General features: G+C 44.6%; 1 protein-coding gene across 1 annotated transcript in view; it reads right to left on the reverse strand.

Moving 5' to 3' along the window:
- Window positions 1-3,357, reverse strand: part of EXOSC3 (exosome component 3) — a 7,156-nt gene extending 3,799 nt beyond the window's left edge. Inside the window, exons 1-2 of the mRNA XM_049626692.1 lie at window positions 1,841-3,357; window positions 950-1,099 (exon numbers count right to left, since the gene is read on the reverse strand). Coding sequence (XP_049482649.1) covers window positions 950-1,099; window positions 1,841-2,161 — 471 coding nt within the window. The 5' untranslated portion in view covers window positions 2,162-3,357. The remainder of the gene's footprint in view (window positions 1-949; window positions 1,100-1,840) is intronic.
- Between the last annotated feature and the right edge of the window lie 6,565 nt (window positions 3,358-9,922).

The following is a 9,922-nucleotide window of genomic DNA, read 5'->3' on the forward strand; positions in this document are numbered from 1 at the left end:
AAAAAAAAAAAAAAAAAAAAAAAAAGCCTGGATAGAAAGGCAAAAGTGTACAGGCAGGGATGTTAATGAAAAGATCACTGAAGCACCTGGTTAGCTTGGCTGGTTAGGCACTGGGCTCTGTGCTGATGGTGCAAAGCCTGCTTGGGATTCTCTCTCCCTCTCTCTGTCTCTTCCCCACTCACACACGCACTCTCTCTCTCTCTCTCTCTCTCAATAAATATTTTTTTAAAAAAGGAGGTCACTAACCAATACTGGTCAAAAAGTAGCTAACGTCTGATCTTGCAAAATGGAAGGATACAGGAATTAATGTGCAGGAGATCAGAGATAGAATCAAACAGCATCAGTAAGATTAAGCAACTAAAGACACATGAGAGGTTAGTGAAAAGGGGCAAAGACATCACCAAATTTCTGGCTTGGGCAGACAGAGAGAGTGTGGCTATACTACCAGAAGAGCCCAAATTGAAAACCTGAGGTAACAGGATTGCTCCTCTGCCAGCTCCAAGCAGAGCTTGTGGGAAAACAGTGATGCGACTGAAGTTGTGAGATGGCAGTCCCAGGACTTAACAATCAGGGTGGATGGGTGGCTGATATGGCAATTTGCACTACTTAATCCTCCTTCCTCCTGAAGCCTATGGCCCACTTCCTTGTCCAGTGGATATAGACATAAGAAATAACAACAGAGAGGACATAGCCTTTTAACTCAGTACAAATGAAACAGCCCCCAATATAGCAAATGTAAATAAGCATGCAACTCTAGTCCCAGAGCTGGACACTGGAAAAAAACTCTTACAGCCTGAAGTGATTACACAGATGCTCAGAGATCAACCCAGAGAAGTGGGAAAGTAAGTCATGCTTAAGAGAGAATTCAGGTAGCATTCTGGATATTTGAGTGTTGATGGATATTTCGATGCTTTTTCTTATTTTTGAAAGCAAAGGTCCCCATCGTTACCTGCACATTTGGTCTGTTTCTTTTAGTTGCACCTTCAAATGCCAAGTAAGACAAAGAAGCTGGCTCACTCCCTCCAACATCAACTTTGAATATATCTCCAGATTTAGCTGTCACTATGCCAATCACATGGTCTCCTTTCACGGGGACATACTACAAAAAAACAAAAAACCAGAATGAAGTGACAGCCATAAATGGCAATCATTTCCACTTTATCTTCAGCAAGTCTTTAGTGATTACTTCACTGTTTGTCATTAGAGATATTTAGAAAATATTGTGAGATTCAAGTCTACAAATCAATACAAATCTACAACAAATTTGATCATATGTTACTTTCAGTAAAAGAAAATCAATCATAAACTCTTAGGTTTACAGTTTCAAATACTCTGTTCATTTCAGCCAGTATCCCATACATCTTGTATCCTTATCAGAAAGTCCCTAGCTTCTGCTTGCATATTAAGTCTAGTGCTACACGGGGTCCTCACAACCAAGTAAGGCTATTTCATTGGCAATTTTTCCCATATTAAAGTCCTTCCTTATTCTAAGAGAAATTTAACTCCCTGTGACATCCGCTCATTGAGCCTGGTTCCGTCCTTTGGGACGCCAAAAGATACGCCTGGTGCTCCTTTGGGATTTTGAAGGCGACGACCATGTCTTAACAGTTCTTATCCTCTTATACACCAAGATTTCCAGTCTCCCCTCTCTCCTGGCCGCCCTTCTCGAGTCACGTTCCATTTGTTCACAGTCCCTCTAAAGGAGATGTAGAGGTGGGCACAAGACTACGGTGGCTCTAGACTAGCATTAACAGAGGGATCCAGGGCCCCATCCCTGCCTCTTCCCAGAGCGGGGATATCACTTTCACGGCCGTACCACCTCTCCAGAGTCCCAACTCACCCGTTTCTGTTGCGAGTCCACCCAGTAAACGCCACCGCCGCCGCCGCCGGGCTCCTTGTAACGGAGGCGGCCGCACTTGGTGACCAGAAGGCGGTCACCACAGCGCCGCAAGCCCGGGCCGCACACTACACGCATCCGGGCGCGCACCCCAGCATTCAGGCGCAGCGGTCGCTCCCCGGTACCTCCTGGGCCTTCTGCGTCCTCCTGCTCTGGCAGCAGCAGTTCCTCACCCGGGAGCACCACCTGATCTAGCACAGTGCGAGCCGCCCTTGCCCTGCCTCCCGCAAGGGATTCGGCCGCGACAGCCACCACCCCTGCCATACCCGGAGCCACCCAAAGCAATTTCCCACTTCCGCTTCCGGCCCCGCGTCCAATCTCCAGCCGGCCCAAGGCTTTCCGTTTCCGGTAGTAGCGGTCTATTGGAGAACCTAAGTCCACGAAACCTGCGAGCTGTGGGCTGGAGGGTTCCGCCAAGGTGGCTGCGATAGTGTCTCTACCCCGCCACCTATCTTGCAGTCTTTCTGCAAATCGGCACTCGAAACACGCAACTTGAGTCGATGGCACATCCTTCACTTCCGATGTTTCAGGTCGCACCGCAGGATTCAAGACGCTCCTACGTGTGGTGTGGTTTCGTAGCAACCTTGGGGACCGAGCAGAGGGGCTTGGGGAGTCAGTCCTTTCCTTCCGACTCCGCCCTCAGAAGGAAAAGTATTTTCCTTTTCCAAAAAAACCGAAAAAAACCAAAAAACCTTTTTTTAATGGTTGCTAGATATCTATTCACATCATGGAAAACAAAGAGAAGAATAAAGAGAAAATAAACAAAAGGTATTAGTCTTGCTCTCATTTGTCTCCGGCTAGCTGTCAGCTAGTTCTCATTCTTTGTAGCCCAGGGTCTTAAACCTGATGGGTGAATGAATGCATGTTAACATTTTGGTGTGTATTTGTCCCCAGACTTTTTTCCCTGTAAATATACAGATGCCCATGCGCATTTCCACATAATTGAGCTACCCCTACATGGTCCGAGGAATTAGTAACTGCAATTAAATCCTTGAGGCTACATTCCATGGAGTACACTAGGTACCCAGGTGAGAAGCAGCTGAATTCCAAATCCATAGCATATCAGGACTGCTCTTACTTTTAGGCTCTTTCTTGAAATCACTGTTTCCTCTATAAACTAGCACCTCCAGTTAGCGCTTGGTCAGATTCCCCAATAAGGCTGAGAGCTCCTGGGGACTGGGAGGGATTGGCTTCCAACATGAGTTATTAGATTTGGGGGATGTTTAAGACGATCATCTCTAACATACCCTCCAAATTTGGCAAAGTGCTGACGAGCCAACTGAGTAAGAGTATTAAGAGGCCAACTGAAATGTAGCTTTTGTTTTACAGTCACATTGTTTAAAGTGTTCTTGTTCGGTTACACTGGCAGCAGGGATGGTGTAGATTGTTTTTTCTCTCCTCCCCAATCTAACCCATTTCTAGAGGCTCTGGAATCAGTGGGTATTCGATGACCAAGACCACCTGAATCGCGGCTGGCCCAAGCAAGGCCATGCCCGAAGTGGGGCCAAACCTGGCTAAGAAGGTCTTCCGAGTCCACCACCCTGTGAGGAGGCACGTGGGTACCCTCCTGGCTCATTCCTAGGTCCACAGAAGACGTAAGGCATTCTGCAGTGTGCCGTCGCCCGAAGACCGGAAGCTGGGCCGGGAGGGGCAGGCCGCAGCTCCTCCCGGGCGGGGCCCTCCCGACACACCCCCAAGGGGCAGGCCCAGGGGGTGTGGCGCGCGGGAAGGACGCCGGGCTTTGAGCCGCGTGCTGCCAGGGGTGTGCTTCGCTACCTCGGCGCTCTGCCGCCTCTGGTGAGTGAGAGCGCCCGGCCGTGGCTGGCGTGGTGGGCGCGTGGTGGGCAGGGCCCCGGAGATGCTGAGGTCCTTCCGCGTGCGGGTGAGTGGGGAGTCCAGACCGCCAGCGAGTATGTGGAGCCTGGTTCCTCGCAGCGGCCAGGACTTCTGTGACGTGCAGGTCTGGCTTTGGGGTCCAGTTGGGTCGCGGGTACGAAGTTGGCGTTTCCAAATAGCGTGTGCGGTCGTTTCTGGATGTAAAAATGGCGGTGGGACTGGGGAATGCATAGGAGGCCGAGCCCATGCAGTTAACGCAGGCCTTGTCGGGTCGAGACAGGCTTAGCTCTCGGCCCCCAGGTGGGGGCTGCCTAGCAGATTGGCCCAGGCGGATTAGGCCCATTGCCTGTTGGGGGGCTGCCCACTGGGAGCCCGTGCTGTAAGGGCGGCGCCACCCTCAATTGGCTCTGGCTTCCACCACCCCACTTCTCAGGATTTTCTTCCGCAAAGTTACCAGATTGATTTTTGGAAAGGTTGGACCTGACCACATCCTTCCGGACGGTTTCCCCAAACTTCCTTTTTAAAAATCTTTGCGACTTGAGGGGCACCTGGGTGGCTCAGTCAGTAAGCGGCCGACTTCGGTTCAGGTCATGATCTCGGTCTGCGAGTTCAAGTCCCGCGTCGGGCTCTGTGCTGACAACTCAGAGCCTGGAGCCTGTTTCAGATTCTGTGTCTCCCTCTCTCTGACCCTCCCCTGTTCATGCTCTGTCTCTCCCTGTCTCAAAAATAAATAAAACGTTAAAAAAAAAATTTTTTTTTAAATCTTTGCGACTTGAGAAACTGGAAAAGTAACATGTCATGGTTGCCTTTCTTTGTTGACTGGTGAAATTGGGCGGATTTTTGTTTGTGTTTTTTCCTTTCAGTCAACAACACTAGTTGAGCATTTGCTCTGAGTCAGGAAGTGAGCCGGGGAATCAGCTGAATCATGACCCCTGCCCTGGAGGAGTTAGCTGTCTTCACATGAAAATACCAAGGGCTAAGGTGGCTGTAACAACTTGATGAGGGCGTCAGTCGCAAGGGTAGACAGGATGAAATGGTTACCTGAATGTGGGAGAAAGGTGGGAGTCAGGATAGGTGTCCCAAAGGAAGTGGTATTTGAATGAACCTTTAAGATTTTTTTAGTTTACTGGTTTCTAAAAATTACAAATGAACTACATGCTGATTTATGTACAGAAATTAAGAGCCCATGTAAGTATTGTTAGTGTCGTTATTCAAGTAAAGAATTTAGATGCTCACAATTATCACTTTAAATGAATCTCCTTGCTATGGATTTTTTTTTTTTTGCTACAGATATTTTTAATCACAAATAAGCAAATCATAAATAATCACAAATAAAAAACTAGAGAGAGTTTTGAAGAGTATACGAATAGCAGATGTAAGGAACAGCCATTATGCCTACAGTTGAGATAGCACATCTGAGGAAATCTCTCCCTGCTGTCCAGGACTGACTGAGTGAGTCCTTGCTGGAGAGAACATGGTCATGGCTCATTAAATGTAAGCAGTCACCGGGAACCTGTGGCAGTGGAACTTGCTTTGAAATCCACTCTCCAGAATTTGCTGGCACTTCTATGGTTCCGGGGAAAGCTATTCCTGGGGAAGTGTCACCTGGAAGCCCCCGCTACAAGACTGCCTGGGAGGGCACCAGGGAAAACTTGTGGGTGCTTCTGGCCACCAAGAGAAGAAGGAGCCGATACTGGAGAAGCTGCCCTGCTGCAGGAGTGTACCAGTAAGCAAAACCTATTCTTCCTGAAATGCTTCTGCAGGGCTTTCTGCCTACAAAGCCTGTCTTTGTGTTAGATAGGAAAGGAAAAGTGTTTTAAAGGTCCAGATCCATTTTCTCAGAGCAAGCAGTAACGGTGAGTTTAGACCATCGTGGCTGTACTTTGGTAACTGGCTCAAGGTCTCATCAAGTTGTGATATCAATAGACTTATTGGTAACAGCAGTAGAGTCGGCCCAGGTCCACACTGATGAATTCTACCAAACATTTAAAGAATATCTATCCTTTGCCAACTCTTAAAAAAATAGAAGAGGGGGGAACATATACCAATGCGTTCTATGAGGCCAGTATTACCCTGGTATCCGAACCAAAGATACTGCCGGAAAAGAAAACTACAAATGATTATTCCTTATTAAGATAGACACAAAATTCTCAACAAAATACTAGCAAACTGAATCCAGCATTCTACAAAAAGGGTTATAAACCATGACCAAATGGGATTTATCCTACAATTGTAGTCTTTTAACATCTGACATCAATTAATTTACCATACCAAAAGGCAAAAGCCACGTTATTACCTGAGTAGATTTAAAAAAAAAAAGCGTTTTAAAAAGTCCAACACCCTGTCGTGATGAAGACACTCAATAAACTAGGATTGGAAAAGAACCTCCTCAACCTAATAAAGGGCATCTACGAAAACCTACAGCTAACATCGTACTTAACGGTGAAAGACTGAAAACTTTCTCCCGAAGATCAGGAATAAGACAAGGAAGTCTGCTCTCTCCACTTCTATTCAGTATTGTACTGGAGGTTCTATCCCACACAGTTCAGGAAGAAAAAGGAATAAAAGGTATCCAGACTGGAAAGGAAGAAGTAAAACTCTATTTGCCTGTGATATAATCAGGTACATAGAAAATGCTAAGGAATCCACTCAAGAAAAACTGTTAAATGAGTTCAGCAGGGTTGCTAGATTCAAGAACAATATACAAAAATCAATTGCATTTCTATACATTTGGAAAACTGAAATTAAGACAATTCTATTTATAGTAGTATCAAGGAGAATAAAACATTTGGGAATAAATTTAACCCAAGAAATGCTAAGCTTAAACTCTGGAAATTATAGAACATTATTGAAAGAAATTAAATATCTTTTTTTAAAAAAGTTTATTTATTTATTTTGAGAGAGAGAGAGAGCATGCAATCAGGGGAGGGGCAGAGAGAGAGGGAGAGAGAGAATCCTAAGCAGGCTCCTCACTGTCAGTGCAGAGCCAGATGCGGGGCTTAGACTCATGAACTGTGATACCATGACCTGAGCCAAAAACCAAGAGTTGGTCACTTAACTGACTTAACCACCCAAGTGCCCCAAAATATCTTCTCAAAAAGTTTTTATTGGGGCGCCTGGGTGGTGCAGTTGGTTAAGCATCCAACTTTGGCTCAGATTATGATCTCACGGTTTGGGAGTTTGAGCCCTGCTTCGGGCTCCATACTCTCTCTTCCCTCTCTCTCTCTCCCTGTCTCGCTGCCCCTTGCTCCCACGTGCTCTCTATCAAAAATTATTTTTTTTAAAAGTATTTATTTTGGTGGGGGGGGAGGAGGGGCAGAGAGGGAAGCCCAAGCAGGCTCCATGCAGACAGTGTGTGAAGGCTTGAACCCATGAACCATAAGATCATGACCTGAGCCAAAACCAAAAGTCGGACATTTAACCAACTAAGCCATCCAGGCACCCCAGAAATTAAATATCTTAATACTTGGAGAAGTACCTCCTGTTCATTGATCAGAAGATTTAATATTGTTAAGATAATAGTACTCCCCAAATTAATACACAGATTCAAAGCAATCCTTATCAAAATCCCTACTGTCTTCATTGCAAAAATTGACAAATCAACCCTAAAATTAATATGGAAATTCAAGAGACCCTGAATAGCAAAAACAGACAAAAAACTTGAAAAAGAACAAAGTTGGGGAATTTACACTTCTGATTTTAAATCTTACTACAAGGCTTACAGTAATCAAGACAGTACTGGTATCATGACATAAATCAATGGGAAAAAAATTCAGAACATAGAAAAACTCACATTTGTGAGCAACTGGTTTTGGATAGGGGTACGAAGACAAGCAAGGGAAAAAAATAGATCAACAAATGGTGTTGGGACAACTGGATGTCCACATGCAAAACAATGAAGTCAACTCTTAAAAGAAAACATAGAGCTGAGTTTTTTGACCTTGGATTGCCAGTGGTTTCTTAGGACACCAACAAAAGCACAAACACCCAAAGAAAAAAAGTTGGACTTTATCAAAACTTTTGTGCTTCAAAGACAGCATTAAGAAAGTGAACAGACAACCCACTGAATGGGAGAAAATATTTGAAAATCATGTATTTGATAAGGGACATGTATCTAGAACATATAAACAACATCTACAACTCAGTAGTACACAAGTGACCCAATTTAAAAATGGACAAAGGATCCAAATTGACATTTTTTCTTTTCTTTTTTTTAATTTTTTTTTTTTTTTTTACATTTATTCATTTTTGAGAGACAGAGAGAAACAGTGTGAGCAGGGGAGGAGCAGAGTGAGAGGGAGACACAGAATCTGAAGCAGGCTCCAGGCTCCGAGCTGTCAGCACAGAGCCCGATGCAGGGCTCAAACCCACGAACCGTGAGATCATGACCTGAGCCGAAGTCGGACGCTTTAACCGACTGAGCCACCCAGGCGCCCCCAAATTGACATTTTTTCAAAGAGAATATGCGAATGGCTAAGAAACACATGAAAAGATGCTTAAAGTAATTAGTCCAGGAAATGCAAAGTAAAACATTAATGATATACCATTTTACCCCCCACTAGGATGGCTATAATTAAAAAGATAATAATTTAAGTGTTGGTGATGATGTGGAGAAATTGGAACCCCATGTTGCTGGTGGGAGTGTAAAATGTAAAACTTTGGAAAAGTTTGACAGTTCCTCAAAAAGTGAAACACACAGGTACCATATAACACAACAATTCCACTCCTAGGATATAACCCAAAGATTGAAAGCCTGTGTCTATACAAAAACTGCACGTAAATGTTCGTAGCAGAATTATTCAAACTAGCCAAAAAGCACAAACAATATAAATGAACATCAGCTGATAATGGGAAAACAAAATGTGGCATATAACGGGATATTATTTAATCCTGAAAGAGAACAAAAGGTATTGATAAATGCTACAATGTGGTTGAGTCTAGAGAACAGTATGCCAAGTGAAAGAAACCAGATACAAAAGGCTACAATTCTGTTTATACGAAATATCCAGAATAGATAAATCTGCAGAGACAAAAAGTTACCAGGGGCAGGGAGAAAAGAGAATGAAAGTTATTGTTTCATGAGTTCAGTGTCAGTTTGGGAAGATGAAAAACCTGGAGATGGCAGTGGCACAGCAATATCAATGTACTTAATGCCACTGAACTGTCCACCTAGAAATGGTTAAAATGGTAAAGTTTATGTTTACCACAGTAAAAGGAATATTTCCACAGAAAAAGGAGAGAGATATGTGACGCAAATGTAACAAAAAATCTAGTAATTGTTGAACCTGGATGATGGGCATATGGTTGTGATTTTTTTGTTATTTTTTTAAATGTTTATTTTTGGGGGAGAGAGGGAGAGAGAGAGAGGGAGGGAGGGAGGGAGAGAGAAAGAACAAGTGGGGGAGGGGCAGAGAGAAAGGGGGACAGAGGATCCAAAGTAGGCTCTGCACGGACAGCAGACCCGATGCGGGGCTTGAACTCACAAACCATGAGATCACGACCTGAGCCAGAGTTGGACACTTAACCGACTGAGCCACCTAGTGCCCCTGGTTTGTTTTATTTTTTAATTTTTTAATGTTTGTTTATTTTTGAGAGAAACAGCGCGAGCAGGGAAGGGGCAGAGAGACAGACAGACAGACACAGAATCCGAAGCAGGCTCCAGGCTCCAGGCTCCAGGCTCTGAGCTGTCAGCACAGAGCCAGGCGCAGAACTTGAACCGTGAGATCATGACCTCAGCCAAAGTCGGACACTCAACTGACTAAGCCGCCCAGGCAACCCCCCCCTGGTTTTTTAATTCAATTCTAGTTTGTTTGAAACTTTTCATAATTGAAAAAATAGTGTGGAGATAGGAAATCTAGATATCGTCTTGGTGACTGTTTAGCATGATGGAGCAAATAATGGAAAAAGTTATTGCAAAACAAACAAAAAATAAACAGCTTTGACCATGCCTTTCACCTGCCTAAACTCCAGGGGGCATCCAAGACTGACAACTGGCCTCAGCTCACTCTGCCACCTTTATCCTGTTTCTGACTTTCATTCTTCTGAGTAATACCACATCACGTATTTATCACATACGTACCCTGATCTGTGCCATTCAAGCCATGTATGCCCTCTGCTTAAAATTCTTAATGTAGCAAACCAATCTCCCTCTCCCTTCTTAACCTTTCCTTCAAAATTGGGCTGGATTGC

Source organism: Panthera uncia, chromosome D4 (assembly GCF_023721935.1).
Source record: "Panthera uncia isolate 11264 chromosome D4, Puncia_PCG_1.0, whole genome shotgun sequence".
Taxonomy (NCBI): Eukaryota; Metazoa; Chordata; class Mammalia; order Carnivora; family Felidae; genus Panthera; species Panthera uncia.